This window comes from Stenella coeruleoalba (genome assembly GCF_951394435.1).
Source record: "Stenella coeruleoalba genome assembly, chromosome: 1".
Lineage (NCBI taxonomy): Eukaryota > Metazoa > Chordata > Mammalia > Artiodactyla > Delphinidae > Stenella > Stenella coeruleoalba.
In genome coordinates, this window is record NC_137169.1 from 144,207,818 (window position 1) to 144,230,224 (window position 22,407).

General features: G+C 42.7%; 1 protein-coding gene across 1 annotated transcript; it reads left to right on the forward strand.

The window, feature by feature from the left end:
• Positions 1-5,550: 5,550 nt before the first annotated feature.
• On the forward strand, positions 5,551-9,313 carry FAM177B (family with sequence similarity 177 member B; the record flags this gene model as incomplete). The annotated part of the gene is made up of 4 exons (XM_079927020.1): positions 5,551-5,718; positions 6,004-6,070; positions 8,627-8,724; positions 9,080-9,313. The coding sequence occupies 4 exons, from the start codon at positions 5,551-5,553 to the stop codon at positions 9,248-9,250; spliced, it is 504 nt and encodes a 167-aa protein (XP_079783146.1). The 3' UTR covers positions 9,251-9,313.
• Positions 9,314-22,407: the final 13,094 nt, after the last annotated feature.

Here is a 22,407-nt window from a genome sequence, read left to right on the forward strand (position 1 = left end):
GCAAAACAAACCACTGTTTTCTTCAGAAAGCCAACAGATATCACTAGTCTGTAATATAACAGGGATGAGCCAGGTGAATGGGGGCTTGGGGTACTTCATTTGGTTCAGAAATGTATGACTTGGGAGATGGTCTGGAAAGGAGTAAATTGACTATTATGAGACTGTTAGGCCTTATTCTTAAACTTTTGATGTGTAAGCTTTTCAGCTGGGGGCAAAGCAGGGAGGCCTCAGAAAGCAGAAAGCAAAAAAAAATCCTCCTGTAAGAAAATAAGCAAGACTTCTTAGCCCAAGCTTGGCTATTGGAGCTTTCTGCAGTACACCACATGACTAAATCACAAGTCTGTTCAATTCAAATTTATTTACTTTTGGCTGTGTTGGGTCTTCGTTGCTGCGCGCGGGCTTTCTCTAGTTGTGGCGAGCGGGGGCTATTCTTCGCTGCGGTGTGCTAGCTTCTCATTGTGGTGGCTTCTCTTGTTGCAGAGCACGGGCTCTAGGCATGCGGGCTCAGTAGTTGTGGCTCGGGGGCTCTAGAGCGCAGGCTCAGTAGTCGTGGCGCATGGGCTTAGTTGCTCCAGGGTATGTGGGATCTTCCCAGAACAGGGCTCGAACCCATGTCCCCTACATTGGCAGGAGGATTCTTAACCACTGCGCCACCAGAGAAATCCCACAAGTCTGTTCAATTTAGAAGTCACATTTCTTCCTGCTCTCCTTCAGGCACTGGTCCCCAAACTGGCCTGCCCATTGCAATCACCAGGGAAGCCTCAAAAATAATTGAGGCCCATGTCCCACCCCAATAGACTGTGGGTCTCGGGTGTGTCCTGGCCTTGGAATTTTAAAAAAGGACTCCCAGGTAATCCTAACATGAAGACAAGTTTGAGGGCCACTGGGTTTATTTAATGCTGCACATGTAAACATAACTCACCTTCCCACAACTCAAATTTGTTCCGCCCTGTAAGACGCACGCAAGAGAACCTTTCCACGTCAGCACAAAGGCTAGTTGTATTAATTTGTCATCTACCGAACAAATTCTAACACCAAATTTTGCACTACTTTCAAAACCAAAGCCAATTAAAGCAATGAAAGAAAAAGCAGAGGAATAATGGTGAGTTGTTTTTTGAAAATGTTTTTATTTTCTTCTGATTGTTATAGAGCATATTTTATTTCTCATGGCATTGAAAATATTTACTTTTGCAATACTGTTATACTCGGCATATTTTAAACGCCAAGATCTTTTTTTTTTTTTTTCTGCTCTTTGGCATCAGAAACTAAGTAGTTCTAGTTTACTTCTCACCAAATAGTTTTAGTTTACTTCTCACCAAGGTTCTTTTGTGATACACTGCCACTAAGTCACTCAGGGAAAACCATGAATATATCCTTTAAGACTCCTCAGGGGACCCTGGGCTGAGAAGGTCTCACATCACCTTGCTTTGGATAACAAATTTAACCCTTGACAGGCTTTTTGTAACTCTGACCTTTAACAATGGCATTGTACAAATAAGATTTGGTGACTGATTCATGCATACATAAACATATGTATGTATGAATATATATTTATATGTATATTCAATCCTGTGTTTATTGCCCATAAAACTTTTAAAAAGTCAATCTGCTGGTCTTCATTTTGATAGATGGCTGATAATTGATTCACTCATATATATTTATGATTACTGACTTATTTGGAATTATTTCTAATATTTTATTGGTGTTTTCATTAATCATGCTTTTCCTTTGCTCTCTTTATCCCCTTTTTCCTGCCTTCTGTTGGAGTGTTTATTTCCTTTTTTATTTTTCTTCTACTGGCTTTGAAGCCATACATTCTAATTCCATTATTTTGCTAGTCACCTTTAAATTGTCAGCATGCATACTTATCCTCTCCAAAGTATTCCAAAACAATACTTAAAGAGGTCAACCCCTCATATTTTTGTTATTGTTAGCTAATACTTAATACTTCTTTGTTTTTATACTGTGCCCTACCAAAGTAGTGTTTTTAAGAGTCACTATTAAGAGTTTCACTTTGTTTACTTGTTCATTTACATTTGTTTCTTGCATCTCACTCTTACTTCTGCATTCACTTTCCTTCTATTTGACACAGAATCTTATATTATTCATTGTTCAGTGAAGATGCAGGAATGCTTAACTCAGTTTCTATAGGTCGTAAAATGTCATTGTTTTACTCTCAAAAATTGTTCAACTGGATATTGAATTCTTTATGACAATAATCAACTGTCTTCTGGGCTCAGTTGTTGCTGATTTGAAGTTAGCCTTTAGCCTAATCTGCCTTATCTATTATAAATTTTAAGATTTTCTATAATTTCTATGATCTAGGTTTGATTTTATTTTTTTATCCCTCTAGTATTCTTCATGTTTCTCATATTTGAAGATTTGTGTCTTTCTTCAAATACGGAAAATCCATAGCCATTACCTCTTCAAACATCACCTCCCCCATTATTTCTGTTCACATCTTCTGGAACTCCCATTAAAAGTATATTGAACTTTCTCATCTATTCTTAGCTCATAACTTTTCTTTCATGTTAACAGAATATATATATATGTATATATATATCTTTATGCTGTTTATGAGAGATTTCCTCAGATTTCTTCACTATGTTTAATCTACATCCAACCTATCCTATGTTCCCATATATTTCATTTCTGGAATTTCTGTTTGGTTCCTTTTCAAATCAACCTGTTCCTTTTGGATACTATAATGTTTTGCTTCCTTTATCTCTTTGAATATATCAACCATGTTAATTTTATTTTTAATTTAATTTATTTATTTATGGCTATGTTGGGTCTTCGTTTCTGTGCGAGGGCTTTCTCTAGTTGCGGCAAGTGGGGGCCACTCTTCATCGCGGTGCGCGGGCCTCTCACTATCGCAGCCTCTCTTGTTGCGGAGCACAGGCTCCAGACGCGCAGGCTCAGTAATTGTGGCTCACGGGACTAGTTGCTCCGCGGCATGTGGGATCTTCCCAGACCAGAGCTCGAACCTGTGTCCCCTGCATTGGCAGGCAGATTCTCAACCACTGCGCCACCAGGGAAGCCCAACCATGTTCATTTTTAAAGTTTCATGTTGTTCTATTATTCCTAATTCTTGGATGAGGACTCTCCCATTTTTTTCATTTCATTTGCTGAACCCTCCTCATGATGGTTGGTTTCCTCATGTGATTTGTAAGTTTTTGCAATGAGCGCATCCTTGGCCAGGGTTATTTGTAGTGGAGGTCCAGTGTTCCCTGTCCTGTTGAAGCCTCCCTCCAGGGTGACTTTGCGTTTGCATCTGAGAGTTCTGTGGGCTGCACTGCCTCCAGGTTACTCAGCTTCGCTTCAGGTCCTTAGAGGTGCTTATACCGTATGAGGGCTGTGAATTTGGGCCACGTACCAGTATGGGGTCCTGGCCTCGGGCTCCAATTTTTTTTCAGGTGACTATTTCTACCCAAGTTGCCAGGAGATGACAAATTATTTTGCCACTTTTGCAGGCCAACAGGTAGTCTTACTCGTCCATATTTTGTAGCTAAGATAGTACTTGATTATCTTCGTGTTATGCAGGTAGCTTTGCTTCAGCTCCCCACACTCATGGGATTTGTGATTTAGGCTCTCTCCTCTCTGCGCCAGTATTAAAACTCTAGCCCCAAGGCCTATACCTGGTTCTGAAACCCCAGGAACTACCTCCGCTTCAGCTCACCCGTATGATTTTGAGTTTCCTCTCTTTTTCTGGCACCTGGGTTAGCTTTCTTCCTTTCTTCCTTTCCCTCTCTTTTTCCCCTCCTTCTTCCCTCCCTCACTCCCTTCCTTCCCCTTCCTCTCTCTGACTCTCTGACTTCCTTAGTGCAGCCTGATTGAATGTTTTGTTTGTTTCATTTTATCCCGCATTTCTGTGTGTTTGGAGCAGGAAAAAAATTCTTCCACATCAGCTCGGCCTGTCATGTTTGCTGATATAATCTTAAAATATATTAAGACAAGAGTGTACTTACTACATTAGAACAGTGCCTGATATATAGACATCATTAAGTAAGTGATAAGTACTTGACAATAGCTAGCTTTTATTAAATACTTACTGTTTTCTAAGAATTGTTCTGAGTCCTGTATGTGTCTTTACTCATTTACTCCTTAATTTTACAAGGTTGGTACTATATTCACACACATTTTCAAATTATATTATTCTTATTTTATAGATGAAGAAACCAAGACACTGGAATATTAAGCAACAGGATTTTGAACCTAGACAGTCTGGCTCCAAGCTCGTCAGCTTTATTAAGATTTAACTTAAATAAAATTAAGTCTAGATTTTGATTCGCTTTGACAAATGTATATACACAGTCGAGTAACCACTACTACAATCATACTATCTCTTAGAACAATTCCATCACCCCAAAAAGTTCCCTTTGCCCGTTTGTAGTTAATCTCCTCCCACAGCCTGTCACCCCTAGCAAACACCGATCTGTTTTCTACCACTGTAATTTTGCCTTTTCTAAAATGTCACATAAGTAAAATCATACAGTGTCTGGCTTCTTTTACTTAGCATAATGCTTCTGAGATTCCTTCAGGGTATTGCAAACATTAGTTGTCCGTTACTTTTAATTGCTGAGCAGTATTCCGCTGAATAGATATACCACATTTTGTTTATCTTTTACCAGTTAATGGATATTTGGATTGTTTTCAGTTTGGAGCTCTTACAAATACAGCTACTATGAATGTTCACATACAAATCTTTAGATGGATATATATCTTCATTTCTCTTGGGAAAATATCTAGACATGGAATTACAAGATTACATGGTAAGTATATGTTTGACTTCTAAGAAACTGTCCAACTGTTTTCCAAAGTGGCCATACTAGTTGCAGTCCCACTGGCAAGCAATTTATGAGAGTTCTAGTTGCTTCACTTACCCCTCAACATTTAGTATTGTTAGTCTTTTTAATTTTCTCCTTCTAGTGACTATGTTGTGATATCGCATATGGTTTCTATTTGCATTTGTCTAATGACTATGACATTGAGCACTTCTCCTAAGTTTATTTGGCATCTGTAAATTTTTGGGAAAGTGTCTATTCAAATTCTTTGCCCTTATTTTAATTGAGTTGTTTATATTTTATAAATTACAGTTATTTTTTATATATTCTGAAAATAAGTCCCTTATCAGACATATACTTGGCAAATATTTTCACCTGTCTGTGCAAAGCCTGTACTCTTTACCACTACTTATATTGCTCCTCAGTATTTATCGAAATGATTGAGGAATTTCCATAGGGCGATGGCCCCTTCCTACCCCTACCAGCAACTGCAGCTTTTGCAATTAATAAGGAATCCTGTTGACATTTTTGTTTGAAGACCCAAAGTTCACATTTTCACTACTAATTGAATCTTTTCTGTTTTGGTACAGAACTAAACTGTCTTCTCTTGGATTTGAAGAACTGATGAGATCATAGCTGTGATTACCTCTGAACTCTCTGTCTTTACAATCCATTGAAAATGATTAGACACGTCTCTGCTATATAAACACAGTCCTGGGCAGATTGTCTTAAAGCGTCCTGTTTTTCATTTACCAGTTTTTTCCTTATGGAAAAAGACAGTTTCCAGCAGTTAGAACTAGAAAAGGGTAGACCTTCCAAAAGGAGGACTCCCAAAAGAGTTATCCATTTTGTTGATGGTGACATCATGGAAGAATATAGCACAGAGGAAGAGGAAGAAAAAGAGGAACAGAGAACAAATTCAACACTTGATCCTGTAAGCTTAGAATATCATTATTAGCGAACATGGGGGCTGAGTGAATGCGAAATTAAGGCAGATGAGGTTTGTGGAAAACACAGTTTTAAGCTAATTCCTTGCTCTCCTTGGTTTGCTTTCTACAGCCAAGTACAATCAACTTATAATTTTGATAATCTTAGGTTTCTCATTTATGAGAGAAAATGGAACCTATTACAAAGTATTTTGAAACTTCTACACTGCAGACTCTGCAGTCACCACTCCTGTTATTAATTTATGCTGATTTGGTTTCTCTTTTTTTTTCAGTCTAAACTTTCATGGGGGTCCTACCTATGGTTTTGGGCAGGGAGAATAGCAAGGACCTCATTTTCTAGTAAGTACTGCTAAGGTTATTTTTTTCTGTCCTAAATATAGACTTACAGACCCTCAGAGTTAGATGGGACTTCCAGTGGTTTAATCCACTCCGTGGCATTCTGAAGAACTGGTCGCTTCCATATCTACGCTTGAACATTCCCGAAGGCATAGAACCTCACATCTTCAGGCAGACCCTGCCATCTTTTCTCAACTCTTTTTAGTAAATTCTATCTTCTATTCTATCTTCTTTTAAAGTTCTTCCCATTGATCCTAGTTGTCTTTTTAAAAGCCAGACAACACCAGTCCAGATTCCTCTTTCATAGAATTTCAAATATTTGAAGACAATAGTCAGTCCTCCCTGAGGTGACTCTTCACCTGAATAAACTTCCAAGTTTTTTCTTTTTTCAACTGTTACCTGACACAGTTCCAAGTTCCCTTTTCATAATCACTCTATTATAACAATTTTAGTGATCCCTCCCAAGGACATAATGAATAGCCTAAGTGGCTACTTACAAGAGACAAAATACTAAATCTTATTTTGTTTGACTTTCATCAATTTTTTAAAAATCACAATTGGCAACATGTAATTACTCATTTCCTTCTAACTTGCATATGCTTGTGTATGTGATGGGGGAAACAACTTTAAGAATCTGAGAAAATATAAAATATAGCTCTTAGGAATTGATCTTCATTCATTCATTCAGTAAACATTTATTGAGTCCTCATGTACGCTCAGCACTGTGCAGGACCCTGGGACACAAAGACAAATGACAGTCTTTGCTTTCAAGGGCCTTAATAGTCAATGGGTAATATAGGCCAGTAAACATGCCCATGATGATAATTTGTTGTTACAACCTCCATGGCAGGAGGAGTGTAGGGACTATAGACTGGGATACTCAGGAATGTTGATGTACAGAGGAGACATCTTAAGGATGCTATGAAAGTATGTCTGGCCAAGGCCAGCTTGGGGACCATGAAAGTGACCAGGGGGTCTTTAAATCACATTAAAAGTAATGATAAGGGAGATTTAGTCAGATGGTATGAGCCCTAAGTGCTTTTTGATCAAGGTGGAAGGTTTGTAATTTGGAAGTTACTTTAGAGACCCGGGTGAATACTGACCTTACATCAACCAAAATATGTTGGCAGAAGAAATGCTGCCTTCCAGAGACTTCTATGCTTTAGTTAGGGCAAGACTGTTTGAAGAGGTGAAATATTTTGGAGGGAGGGAGCCTTAGAGATTAGATCAGGTAAAAGAAGCAAAACTCAGTACAGCAATATGAGCGTGTGAAGGAGAACAGGGACTACAGTGATTTCTATGTTGGGCTTTGACTTCAGATGACAGGGGCAGGACACACAGGGAATCAGTCTGCCTTCAGGGTTCCAAATGGAACTGTAGCCTGAAAGGGCTTCTGCCGGGGGCTTCCAGATTTTAGTGAAGGCATAAATACGCTAATAGTCTGATCTTTACACAGAGACTTTGGTTAGAGCTGGAACCCAGACGACACTGGTAATTAATTTTTTCCATGTAAGATTCTAGTAGGTCATAAACAGGAAAACTTCCTGAGATTTATTCTAATGTTTTAGAAACTTCTCTTATGCACATGTACTAGGCACTGTGGCAAACAAACAGATTACAGAGCTAGAGTATTTTTGAAAGGATAAAGCACGTTAAAAAAGAATAGACGGCATCATTTTGATGCACTGTATGAGCAATTTCTTCAGAAGTGGAATGAATCATGGGAATCAGAAAGTCCTATAACGGGGTGAGGCACATCAGAAGCCCTATACTTTTACAGGAGAACATCTCTAGGAGAGACCTTTTTGGAAACCCCTCATTATTCATGCTAAACCTTTATCCCTAACTCTTAACAATCCCTGAGGCTGCAGGCCACCTTGATATTGTAACTGAAGGCAGACAAGGAAGGTCTTAAATTGCTGCTAGGAAGGAGTTTGTTTTGATGCATGGAAACATTTCTGACATGGGTCTCAGTAACATTGGATTTAATTTGGGGTATACTTTGCAACATACTCACAGCTGATGATCAGATGATACACATGGGGATAGGCAACATCTGTTCTGATTGCTCAGGACCTGTACCTGTTATTAAGTATTTTGAAAATCTCCCCTGATATATTCATCTGGAAAGGATAGTTTACATGTAATCCTATGTGAAGACAGAAGATTTAACAAATTCCCTTTGAGTCCTAGGACTTTTTGAGGGTCTGGAGCAATTGAAATCTTTTGTCAGCCTTGAAGTTAAGTATAGTAATAGACCATTTGAGGGCAAGTTGAAACTTGAGTTTAAGCTTTAATTATTATTATTATTTTTTTTGCGGTACGCGGGCCTCTCACCGTTGTGGCCTCTCCCGTTGCGGAGCACAGGCTCCGGATGCGCAGGCTCAGCGGCCACGGCTCACGGGCCCAGCCGCTCCGCGGCATGTGGGATCCTCCCGGACCGGGGCACGAACCCGCGTCCCCTGCATCGGCAGGCGGACTCTCAACCACTGCGCCACCAGGGAAGCCCTAAGCTTTAATTATTAATTCAGTTTACCAAAGCGTTTTTCTTTCTTCTAGCATGTGAATTCCTTGGTGGAAGATTTGCTCTCTTCTTTGGTCTTAATCAACCCAAATACCAGTATGTGTTAAATGAGTACTATAGAACACAAAATAAGGTATGTGACATCCCGCTGGGGACACCAAGAGCCCTGAGATGGGAATGTTGGTTGTTCCTGATTTGGGCCCTTACAGAGGAGTATTTTCCCACCTGGTAATTCATGTAACTGCAGTTTCACTGAGCTCCCATGGTCAGACTTTCTTTTTCCAATGCCCCTCACCCCATGATGCTTATTCGTATTTGCCTCTCTTGTGTGAAGTTAGAAGGTCCTGAGATAGTTCGTAGATGGTAGTCGAGTGTGAAGCCTGAGATCGCATAAAGGGGAGGCTTCTTATAAGGCTGTCTCTATAAGAGGGGGAGATCAGAGGTATTGGGTTTACTGTTAAACATTTCCTTATTTCTCTCTGTATCAGGAAAGTGAAGGGAATGGATCAAAGGCCCAACCAGCCAATGTTCCCAATGAAAAGTGTCACCTGGAGGCTGGGGCCCGAGAGTATGGAACGAGACAACAGGACATTGCCGAGGGCATTCCTCGGTGGAGTATCTCAACCAGCGAGGGCCTGATGGCAGATTCCAGCTCCTAATGGGCAGCGGGGCTATAGTTCCCCTGGATCTCTCATCCTCGGTCATTGATTACCAAGGCAACAGCACCACAGGTAGCACTTCTGAGCCAGATCTGATCTCAATCTCTTTGTGATTTATTCTCCAGCAGCCAGGAATTGTAAACAATCATAAGAACAATTGTGGATTCTCTCTCAATGTAAATTTTTATTTATAAGCCCAGCAACCCAACTCCACCCCAGTGATATAAGTCCTGTCCGTCAGTTGTGGGCTACTAGTATTGACATTTGCACAGTAGTATAAATGCCTTAAGGAACTTGGGCACAGGAGTTTTAGGCTGAAAACTCTTTGTCACGTGGCGAGGGTACAGAAAAGGACCCTCTGTTCCTCAAAAGAAACTTTGGGCATTATGAAGTCTAAATCCTTTCAGGGTGTCCTTTGCAATAGCTATGTTGGCTTACTTGGGGCTTGCTTTGCAATAAGCAAACATTGCTAATAACTCTGTTTCAACATAGCAGTCTTTGAGAGTTGGGTGCATTTCTCCCCAAACACGTCAAAAATAAATAAATAAACAATCTAAGCTCTAGAAAAAGTATTTGGAAAAAGTGAATGATTCTCTCGTTTACTTGTCAACAAATTTTCAAAAACTCTAAAGATCAGACGTGGAAATCATAGCTGGATAACACAGGTTGCGCTGGCCAAAGGTAGCGGTGATATAGAAAGACACAGGTTTTGCAGTAAAAAGACCTGAGTTCAAGTCTCAGTTCTGCTTTTTACTAGTCGTGTGATTTTAGGTGTCTAAATTTCTGAGCCCCAGTCTCTTTCTTTGTAAAATAGGGGTGGCATTTATTTGTTTCTCAAGGGTTACTGTTAAACGAAATGAACTAATAAATGTGAAAATTCTTTTAAAACTGCGAATATTAGTTGTTAATGCTTAATTAGTGGCTGTCATAGACTGTTCTATTGAAGGTCCCCAAAGAACCATACCTTCTGGAATTCATGTCCTCACATAGCCCCACCTACATTGACTCTGGCCTTGGCTATGTTACTTGCTTTGGCCAGTGAGATAGTAAGTAGCAAATGTGATGCAACTGGATGCTTGATAAACACTTGCACCGGGGACTTGTCCTCTTAGAAAGCTTCACGTTGTAAAGAAGTTTGCGTTAGCCTTCTGAATGATGTGAGGCCACGTGGAGAGAGGACCCCAAGGATGAAAGACCATCTTAGGCGTTCCAGCCCCAGCCATGCTCCCCAGCAAATGCAGCCACATAAGTGAACTTCTCCTGCCCTATGTGTAGCAGATAAACCATGCAGCTGAGACCAATCAGCCAACAGAGTCATAAGAAACAGTAAGTCATTTTAAGTTGTGGAGTGGTTTGCTATGCGGCCATATAAAGTGAAATAATAACTCTAAGAGGATGGGAAGTTGGAATTGATTTGATATGAAATCAAGGACAGAAGTAGGCCTAGAGAATAACGTGTGGTTAGTTGAATACATGAGGATAAAATAGGTTATCTGGCATAAAAAGACAACTCCAAAATCTCAGTGGCTTAAAACAACAAAAGTTTCTTTCCTTCTCATGGGAGGTCCACCATCAGTTCAGATGGCTTCCCACCGTGTTCTCCAGGTGCTGGCTCAGTAGCACATGCTCCTTTGATCCTACAGTTCCTCCAAACTGATGCTCTCAGGGCTGCAGAAGCAGAAGTGAAGTGGATAGTTAATCACTGTCTCCACTAAGAATGAATCATGTCACCTCTGCTTATGTTTCTTCCACCAAAGCAAGTCACATGACTGCAATTAACTTTTAGGGGTGTGGACCCCCTTAGACAGCTGAGAAAGGGAAACACTTTCTTCCAGTGGTATAAGGGATAAATTATAAGCTGAAAAGTCACTGCGATACTGGTTTGATCTCAGCTCGGCTGCCTCTTTCTAACCTGGTAGCTCAGGTTACTCAAATTCTCAGTGTTCCCATGTGTAAAACAGGTTTGATGCAGGAATCAGATCCATTTTTTTTTTTTTTTTGCGGTATGCGGGCCTCTCACTGTTGTGGCCTCTCCCGTTGCGGAGCACAGGCTCTGGACGTGCAGGCTCAACGGCCATGGCTCACAGGCCCAGCCGCTCCGCGGCATGTGGGATCTTCCCGGACCAGGGCACGAACCCGTGTCCCCTGCATCGGCAGGCGGACTCTCAAACACTGCGCCACCAGGGAAGCCCCTGAGTAGCCCTTTTTGTTCAGGTGACCATCCCTCATCCAATCATTTGTGACCAGGAAGGTGGAGTCATGTGGTAGCAACATACTGATAGGACCTGTTTCTGGATGAGCGTGGTTCTCAGTAAAAGGGGATTAAAGTGAGTGAGGTAGACACAGCCCATGACTACTCTAAGAATAAGCGGTGAAAACTGAGGAAAAGCACATGGCTCTAATTAGGTACTCAAATCATTGTATCAATTATAATTAGTAATATATATGAAAATCATGGCTTCAAGGAGTCTGAATGGTTTGTCTCCATTAAGGAGTCCGTCTTAGTTCTTCATCCAAAAGGCCCTGCTAGTCCAATTTCAACATGAGGTAAATCTGAGAGCTTTATGACATGTCAGAAGAAGTGGCCAAGTCTACCAGTGAAGCGTTGGTTACCTGCCTCTCAGGTGTCAGGCCATACACTAAAACTCTGTTTCTGGTTTATTTGCTATTTTGCTTCCGAATAGATCCTGTGATGAACTCTTTTTGACTTTTCTCAATTAAATGGTACCCTGGAAGATACCTTACTTATTGCTGATTCCAGAGAACTAGGCAAACCAAAGCGTGATATTCATAGGAGTACATTTTATCTAGTAAATGTTTTACTCTCAATGTAATTTTATTTTCCACTAAAAAAAGGGAGATCCCCTTGTCTTAAGGTCAGTTGCCATATGCAATGAACTGAATCTGGAACTAAATATAATAAGGAAAACAAACGGAAACCAATGCCCAGATATTATCAGCCTGTGGCTGCAAGAGAAGTTCACATTTCCCTTAATATTAAAATTAATTCATTCCTTTAATATGAATTGGGCATCTAGTATGTGCCAGTTATTGGATAAAAGAGATTTTTACATACTGAGGTATGGGGAAGTCATTCTGGCTTATACATGAGTTAACTTGAATTTTATGCTAACTACAACAGCCTATTTGTGGCCTATCATACGTACATTGTACATCTGCTTTAATTATTAAAGAAAAGGGTGCACTGACCAGAAGTAAAGAATGTCCATGTTAAAAATAAAAATTAAATCTCTCTCCTCCTGGGATGCCAATACTGGTACTCCTTCATTGATAAGACTCCCTTCCCGGGTGCCAAGGCCATATTGACTCACCATGTACGTGCTGATCTGTTTTTTGAAACCTTGAAGAAATGTATCCCAGACTTGTTTAATGTTCTTTGTTCTGACAAGACATAAAACTGTGCTGAAAACCATGCTTCTCTGGAGCAGTTCCTCAGAATTATCTGAGAGGCTGTCTTCTGGCCTATAGTCCTTAATTTGGCTGAAATAAAACTCTTTTCTATTCCTATTATAGATTGTTTATTGATTATTTTCATGGACATACTGTTATCTATCAACCAAACAGACAAAAATCTCTGCACTCCTATTGGCCTTAAGTTCGAGATAGCTAAATTGTAAGGACATCCAGTCTTTCCGTGGCCAGCCTCTCAAATGGTCCCCAATAATCTTTACCCCCTGGTATTCACACGCCATGTAGCCTCTCTCATACTGAACCAGGGTGGTCTATGTGAGCTCCAGAATGTGTCAGAAGTGATGTATGACACTTCTCAGACTGTTATAAGAGACTCTGTGGCTTCTGTTTTGGTCTCTCCCTTTTACTCTCTTGGCTCACTTGCTCTGGGGGGAGCCAGCTGCCACCTTGTGAGAATCTTGTAGCCTGTGGAGAGGTCCATTTGGTAAAGAACTAAGGTCTCCTGCGAACAGCCAGTGAGGAATGAAGGAATTTCGACAGGTCTATTTTCCCCCAAGAGCCAACCATGGTGCCCCTAATCCTCTGAACTGGGTCCTGGCCCAGTACTGGTCCCGGGGTGGGTCATATTCCGCCTTGCTCCAGAAAATGCGCAGGACCGGCAGGCATAGTATTAATACACACACATCCCTTCAGCCCTAACCACCAACCCAGTCTTCAGTGTGGAGGGGGCCCATGCCCTGGAATCACCTTGAGGTAGCAGGGACTAACTGGTCAACCAGTCCCCTTCAGACTTGCCGCCTGAAGAGACCCCAGGCTTCTCCTGCAAAACTATAGCTCTCGTGTCTCTTATTAGAGGACACACCCGTCCCCCACCCGCCCCCCACCGCCGGCCTGCCCTTGGCCGTGCAGTCCAGTATCCTCCAGCTCTGCCTTCAAGGGGAATATGCGCATTTGTGTAGATTAAGCCTTGTCCCTGGACATTCTACTGTCGTAACCTGGCCTCTCCTAACCCTTACAGTGTCCCAGATCCCCGGCCATCCCGAACTGCTCGGCACCCGCATGCGCAGTACGCATGCCGTCCGCAGACCTGGGACGGCGGGGGCGTCCAGGTCTGCGGAGGTCTGCACAGTCACCACAGCAACCCCTCACCCCCATCACTCTGAGTGGGCAGAAGCAAGTTGGCGACAGTCCACATTTGAGCTTGCTGCCTGATTGGCTCCGGGCTTCTCCTGCAACCAGGGCTCCGGGGTGACTCTTAACTGGAGGATTCCCTGGCCTGCCCGCCGGCCCCGCCCCTCCCCACCCCACAAGGCATTCGGGTAAGCTTGAGCTCTATTCCCCATTGGGGAGGCTAGGGTTTGCTACTAGGCGTACGACTTGTCCCCCAAGAGTCCCCTCCTGTGTCCCAGCCTCTCCAGACCCCTTTCGTGTTCCAGATCCCTGGCTATCCGGAACCACACAGCAGGTGCCTGGGCAGTACACACCTTTTCAGGAGGCCTTGGGAAGCTGGGGCCCTTCAGGCCTCTGATGGCATAGCCTGGCCTAACCACCCGGATATACACCTCTTTGGAGGCGGCCCACTTGAAATGCATTTGATACTGGGCTGCAAAGGTAGCAACAGTAATTCCCTAATTTGGTTTTGTGGCTGATGGGGCCCTGGGCCTCTCCAGGAACAAGGGCTCCCCATTGCATGTCATTCCTGGAAGCTCTGCTCCCATCAATCTAGACTTGAGAGTTCCTGGGATGAATGGCTTCAGGTTAATGGGAGGCTTGTGCGGGAGCTGCACACTGACAGGGTTTTTTTAGATGATCTTCCTCCAGCCCTAGTATGACTGCAGCTTCAGCCAACAACAGCTGCCTGCAACCTCACCAGATATTCTGAGCCCGAATCTTGCAGCTAAGCCACTCCTGGGTTCCTGCCTCAGAGAAACTGTGACATAATAAATGTTTGTTTTTTTGAGCTGCTAATACTGGGGGAATTTTTTTACATAGCAATGAATAACTAATAGGTTTTTTTATTCCTAAATATGCATAAGGACTCCAAAGTTACTCATCCAAGAATCACAGTGCTCCCAGAGGGCCAGAATTTGGCCTTACTCCTCAAGGCTAGGCTGATCTTGCTGAGCTGTATCAGTTATTCCTCCTGTCGTATTGTGTTGTGTTGGGGCTCATCCAGGCAACCGGCTCCTGCAAGTTTAGTCTGGCTGTTTCATTTGCCACCACTGTTCGTTCCTATATTTTCCACCTGGTTATTTACCCAGGTGGATCTTCAGTAGACCAGGAAAACACTTCTCTGATATATTAGTCATGAGCATCCCCACCACAAAAAAAAAAAAAAAAAAGGAGCCTCCTAGAAAGTACAACTCTTTAGTGATATTACAGACCCATAGCCATTTTCCCCAAAGCACAATCATAATGTCAAATTGACTTAGTAGGAAGGGATTCTACCATTAGCCATACTCTATACCCAGAACACTCCCCGCCAACAATCTAGACAAAGATATAATGCTTGTCAGCAGTCCGGACCTCCCCCCCTTGTATAGCGGGTTTCCTCTTGGGCCTTTATTGTCCTTTCATGCCACCTAAGCTTGGTCGGTATCATCTCTGTTCATTCTACCCCATGTTTTTAACTTTGAACCTTGGAGAAGGAGTGCCAATCCTAGTCCTTTTCCTCCCAGGAGGCATCTTTTCCTTTTGTAGATTTATGAATGCTAAACAGTATGTGGAAGAACAGTAGTGCCCAGTTCTATCTGGCAGCTTCCACGATCCAATGATACGTTGGGGAAGGGCTAACTAACTTCCCCTTCCGATGATATTTAAACCCTAAATTCTTGCCAGCCAAAAATATCCTCAATTAACAAATTATGTAGCAAAAGCCTGTTGATTTAATCAATAAACTAAATTTAAATGATTCTCCTGATTCTTGATGTTTTAGGTTATTACCACCACACTTCCTTGTGCGTAATGTAGGCAAATTAAAGTTAATTTTATTATTTTTCTTTTCTAATAATGGAGTCACCCTAAACCTTAACCTTTAGTGTGGAAATTCAAGAAGTCTGAAGTGATCAGGGAAGCTCTCTGGCAAATGCACACAGGCATTTATCTCCATATCTCCAAACATCATTTGAGCATCTTCCCGTGGATGAACAGCCTGCCAAGAATTGTTTGGGTCTTTTTCATCTTTGCAGGCTTGTTGGTGATGATACCTTTCAGTTATTCCTGTAAAAGTTTCTGCCCTCTGCCAAATTGGACCATCTCCAACCACAAGATATAATTATTTCTTATACCTACAGCAAAATGAAATCAATCACACCTTTAACCATTTTGATTCTCAGGCAACTTATGCAGGCTTGCCAAGAGCTAGCAAACACGATAGTCAGCTTTTCAGGCAAAAGACGGGAAAAAAATGCTGAAATCTCTTTAGGGAAAATCTTCTGCGTACGATTTCATTTATGTTGGGGACAAAGTGGGAGTGACATCAGTCTGAATTTAATTTGGGTGGACAGTATTTACACTGAGAAAAAGAAGATTAAGGTCCCCCAACAAATCATTTGAAAGGAAATGGATACAATTTACCTGACACATTTAGTTTGTCATCTTCAAGGCTGCCTCCGGCTGACCAGCTGTATAAATCAGGGCAAAGTGGTAGAAACGACATTCTATCCAGAATTGAGTGAATTTCTGTATAAGTGACAGAGCAAGATGACCCCAAGAACAAGATGGCTCCCAAGAATGTGTTGATGGTGGGATTCAAATTCTAAGAAAGGTAGCTCTTGAAACTTTATATACGAACTTTATTAATGTTAATTTTAGGCAATTGATTGAAATGTCAGTCTTCCTCATTGGCTCATGTGATGGTTAGTTTTATGTGTCAACTTAGCCAGGCTCTAATGCCCAGTTATTTAATCAAGCATTAATCCAGGTGTTTCTACGAAGGTATCCTGCAGATGTGGTTAACATCTAAAAATCAGTTGACTTTACGTAAAGGAAATTACTCTCAATAATGTGGATGTGCCTCATCCAGTTGGTTGAAAGGCCAGAAGAGAACAAACTGGGGTTCCTCAAAGAGGAAGGAATTCTGCCTCACGACTGCAGCATCAAATGCAACCTGAGTTTCCAGCCTGCCGGCCTGCCCTACGGACTGTGGACCTGCCAGCTTCCACCATTGAGTAAGACAATCCTTTGAAAAAAAATCCCTTCCATCCTCTTTCGCTGGAGAACCTTGACTGATACATCTAGTATCCAAGATACATTTAGGAAGTTACTGCTACCGTATTTAGCTAACTATAACACCGCCAGTTGGTCGGTGTTTCCATTATGCAATGTGCAGGAACGGCTCTCTTCTCTGCTTCATGTTGTTTCATGCAGTCCCAATTTAAACACACTTAAACGTTTACATTTTTATGCAGAAAACTGTCATCTTGGCTCCCTGTTGCTTCCAAATGAAGTTCAGCATCCTAATATTTATGAAGAAGTACCTGGGCTGGAGTTCACTCCGCTCACAGATTCACTGTGATCACGTAGAACTGCATAACTGAGAACCAAAAGTCCTCCATTCCGTTGACTGGGGCACAATGCATGGATGAAATACCCAGCGGATCCCAACAGAGGCTTAAAGCGAATGGGAAGGGAGCATATCTTGGTGTTTAAAAGGAAAGCTTAGTGAGTATTCAAGAGCCAGGAACCCTAGATTTCAATTCCGGTTTCTCCAGTCATTAGCTGTAGCCATAGACAGGCCAAGCATCAGGCTTGTCCTCAAAATGAGGATAATAAAAAACCACCCACCCCCAAGAATGGTGAGAATCAATTGATATCCGAACTTGAGCTGCAAAAGTGTTCCAGGAACGGGGACCCGTGCCAGGGCCCAAGAGTGGGCTCTTGTCTAACACTCAGAAATGAATTGTCTGAGAGACACACGTACTGACAAAGCAAAAGACATTATTGGAAAGGGGCGCCTGGGTGGAGAGCAGCAGGGTAAGGGACCCCAGGAGAACTGCTCTGCCACGTGGCTCACAGTCTAAGGTTTTATGGTAATGGGGTTAGTTTCTGGGTTGTCTCTGGCCAATCATCTTGCTTGGCCCATATTCAGTCTGACTCAGGGTCCTTCCTGGTGGTGCTCGCATCTCTCAGCCAAGATGGATTCCAGTGAAAAGGATTCTGGGAGGTTGGTAGGACATATTATAGACTGGCATCTCCTCCCTCCTTTCGGCCCCTCCCAAATTCTCCTGATTAGTTTTCGGTGGCAGCACCGTGTTCCTTATGGGGACCTCTTGCTGCGAGAAAACTCATGTGAGTGGTTATCGTTGTGCCTGGCTAAGGCAGGTGGTTTCAGTCAACGCTTCCCTAACAAAAGCACCATTCAAAGTTCTATTCATAAGCTTCCATCAGTGTTACCTTATTCCCTTTGGTCCCCTCAACCCCTGTGGGATAATACCCAGAAGCAGAAAACTGTACAGTGAGAATGTATACTAAAGGTTATTCCTATGCTCTCCTCTGCTTTAGTTCCTGCTAGAGTTATGACTCTATGGAAAAGGGAATATTGTATATTTAACACCTCCAGACACACACATTTATATGCAGCCATGGATGGTTCAATTTAGCTGCTATCTACTGAGATGTGTCATTGTGTGGAAAACAGAAATATGACCCCAGTTGCTGCCCTCAGGAAAGTGGGATCTTGTTGAGATAGATGGTACAATTCTATACCAAGGGTAGCTAAGCTGAGGGACCTGGCCAAGAATGTGCTCCCAGGAGCTGCGCTCAGAAAGCTGTCAATGTGCAGGTCCTTGCCTGCTGGGATCAGACTCCACGTGAAGGAGGGAGACAGTACCAACAATGAAAGAGGATTTGTCCAGAGAGCAATGAGCCCAAGGAGATGGATGAGGGGATATTCTTAACTTTGAAAGGAACAGTCATGGTTTCACAAAAGAATGGATTAGGAACTCCATTCTGAGTCAGAGTAAAATGGAGAGGTTTCCTCTCAACTGGTTCCCAAGCACTCAGCAACTTTTATCTTTCCCTAGAAAGATAGGAAGGGAAGGTAGAAAGGGAAGTTAAGCTCTCCACCCCCTGTGATATTGCAATTTATAATAAGAAATATATATTTTGTCTTTGTCCCCATTTCTGGCACAGAGATCCTAAAACCCTTGGAATTTCCTGTGATGAGAGGGATAAAGGCGCCTTGTGTTATATTAACAAGGTGGCTTTTGGACCCACCTAAGTATGGGGCCTGGTTACCAGAAGGACCAGTCATGTGATTAGAGGATTGGAACTTTCAGCCCCACCACATACCCTTTGCTTCCACACCGCACCTGAGACTCCCAGGGAGGGGAGAGTTCAATCACCAATGCCCAATGATTTAATCAATCTTGCCTATGTAATGCAGCCTCCCTAAAAACTCCTGATCTACAGGGTTCAGAGAGCTGCGACATTGTGAACACGCGGAGATACAGGGAGAGTGACAAGCTCAGAGAGCATGCAAGCTACACGCCCTTCCCCATAGCTTAACCTGTGCATCTCGTCCATCTGGCTGTTCCTGAGTTAGACTTTTATAATAAACCAGTAATCTGGTAAGTAAAAATGTTTCTCTGGGTTCTGTGAGCCGCTCTACCAAATTAATGGAACCCAAGAAGGGGGTCATTGGAATCTCCCACCTATAGCCAGTTAGAAGCACAGAGAACAAGCAGCAGAAACTGGGTGGGCAATCTTGTAGGACTAAAGCCCTTAAGCTGTGGGATCTGACGCCATCTCCAGGTGGACAGTGTCAGAAGTGAGTTGAATTGTAGGACAACCAGCTGGTGTCAGAGAATTGCTTAGTGTGGGGAAAAAAACCCATATGCTGGAGTTGCATGCAGAATCATACCACTCCTTGGGGGCGTGAAGGAGCCTCCTGCCTGAGGTGGGAGGAGATCTGAGAGAAGAGGGCAGGATTAGACATATGGAGTCTTTTTTTTTTTTTTTGCGGTACGCGGGCCTCTCACTGTTGTGGCCTCTCCCGCTGCGGAGCACAGGCTCCGGACGCGCAGGCTCAGCGGCCATGGCTCACGGGCCCAGCCGCTCCGCGGCATGTGGGATCTTCCCGGACCGGGGCATGAACCCGCATCCCCTGCATCGGCAGGCGGACTCTCAACCACTGCACCACCCGACATATGGAGTCTTAAACCCTCTGGCTGATTCTAGTTTAGGAAAGATACACAAATCACCTGCGTATGAATTAGAAACCCATATTTGGTCTGACTCAGGGTTCTTCCTGGTTGCGCACGCATCTCTCAGCCAAGGCGCATCTCTCAACCAGGATGGATTCCAGCGAGGATTCTGGGAGGTTGGTAGCACATATTATGGGCTGGCGTCTCCTCCCTCCTTTCGGCCCCTCCCTAATTCTCCCCGTTAGTTTTCAGCGGCAGCACTGTGTTCCTTATGGGGACCTCTTGTTGCGAGACAACTCATGTGAGTGATCATCATTGGGCCTGGCCGAGGTGGGCGGTTTCAGTCAATGCTTCCCTAACATCTCTGGGCCTGGTTTTCTAATCTATGAAGTGAGGAGTTTGGACTAAGTTAGGTTTGGGGGAAAAGAACGTTCTTCTGAATATTAATAAATTTTATATTTAAGAAAGGTCTGAGAAACTTAATTTAAGAAAATGAAGGAACGTTCTCTCCTGCAGAAGGTGCCTTGTCAAGGTGTTTAATATGTTACTGTGCATTGTGAAGCGCCAAAAGGCAGATATAGTATACAGTATTTCCCAAGGGATTTGCTCATAAAATCACATGTGCATGGAGCCTTTCAATCAGTAGCAATCTGAGGAACTTACTTTGAGAAACACTAAACTAGATAATCTGTAAAGTGTCTTTTAATTCTAATATTCTTTTTTTTTTAACATCTTCACTGGAGTATAATTGCTTTACACTGTTCTGTTAGTTTCTGTTGTATAACAAAGTGAATCAGCTGTATGTATACATAGATCCCCATATCTCCTCCCTCTTGCGTCTCCCTCCCACCCTCCCTATCCCACCCCTCTAGATGGTCACAAAGCACCAGCTGATCTCCCTGTGCTGTGCGGCTGCTTCCCACTAGCTATTTATTTTACATTTGGTAGTGTGTATATGTCCATGCCTCTCTCTCACTTTGTCTTATTGTATCAAGCTGGAATGGGATGAAGAAAATGGGCCTGTGTCAGGTACATTAATGACATGCTAAAGTGGGAAACATGTTTCATATTTACCAGTATCTTCTTTAGACTTTTTTCTCTTTCTAATGGCAACACCATTCTCACTGTCAGCCCAGCTGGAAACTTCAGTACTTAATAGGCAACCTTGACTCTCAGCTGTCAGTCTATCCATTGCTAAATCCTGATAATTCATCCTTGGTGTTATCTCTGAAACTCATTTCCAAGTCAGTAACCATGCCCCCAGGCTTTACTCATGGACCTGTTTCTTGATTGTTGCTTCACTGGTAGAAACACTGAAAATCTCTGTAACTTATGAGGGCATGAAAAATCTCCTTCTCTCTGCTTGTCTATTCTTTACCACGAAGCCAGAGATTTTTCTTCTAAACCATGAATCTAATCAGGTTACTCACCTTCTCAGAAATCTTCAAAGGTCCCACAGTTGTTACAGAATAAAATTTGAAATTCTTCAAGGTCATTCATGCTCTAGCCCTAACTTACCCTACATTTCCTATCTCTACGAGCCAAGTTCACTCCTCCTTAAAAACATCTTATTTCATGCCTTTTCGACTCTGTTAATATAATTTTCTCTCTTGGGATTCCCACCTCTCTTCTCTTGTTATCAAAACATTTGTCTCCCATAAAATATTAGTATGATTCAAGACAGTTCTATCGCCGCCTCTTCTTTGAAACTTCCCCTGAGCCCTTATTTAGCCATGCACTCTCCCTTCTCCATATGTGGTTAGAACCTCCTTTATCTAATAAGTCCCCTGCCGGTATTATAGTGATTTGTAAACTCATGCTAATCATTTTTCAAAGCTTTTTTTAAAGCTCTGCCTCCAGTTCCATTATACCTGATCCCATTCATTTGCTCGCTCATTCAACAACTATTTATTGTGTACCAGGCACTGTGGAATATAAACAGGGGTAAGATCCTGCAACCAGTCCCTTTGTTCCCCGCAGTACAGCTCCAGGTGTTTGAGGGGAGGCTCCAGCGGGCAGCCCATCAACGATCTCCCACGTCCTTCCCAAGCAGCTATGAGCAGAGCGCACTGCGCAAGCCCCGAATACCGCGCTGTGATTGCTCCTTTGGCCAAGGTGGTAAGATTCTCTCCTTTGAGATCCTTAATGATCCTTAGAACTCAACATTAAAAAAACACCTGTCCTTTGATCAAACCTCCAAAGCCTCATTTTCAGATTCATCCTATTAAGGCTCTGAAACAAGCCTATACTCAACACGCTGCAAATCCTCGCGCACTTACTAGAGTATTATTTACTGTAAAAGTGTGCGATAAACACACAGAAGTCCCCAAAGCTGAAGGCTGGAAAGATGCAGTAGGAAGATAAATAAGCTTTGATGATGATTTCAATGGATGGTAATTTCTTGCTTCCACGGATACTCCACAAACACAGCTGTCAGAAGTGCGCTGTGTAAATCAGATGCTAATTAAATTAAATTCCCACTAGAATTAAGGCAGCAAAGCATTTTGTCTTGTTTTCTTGCAACCAGGGCTCTCAATCAAGACAGCTGGGGCACTGGCATTTCAGGTCCGTGGAGGAGAC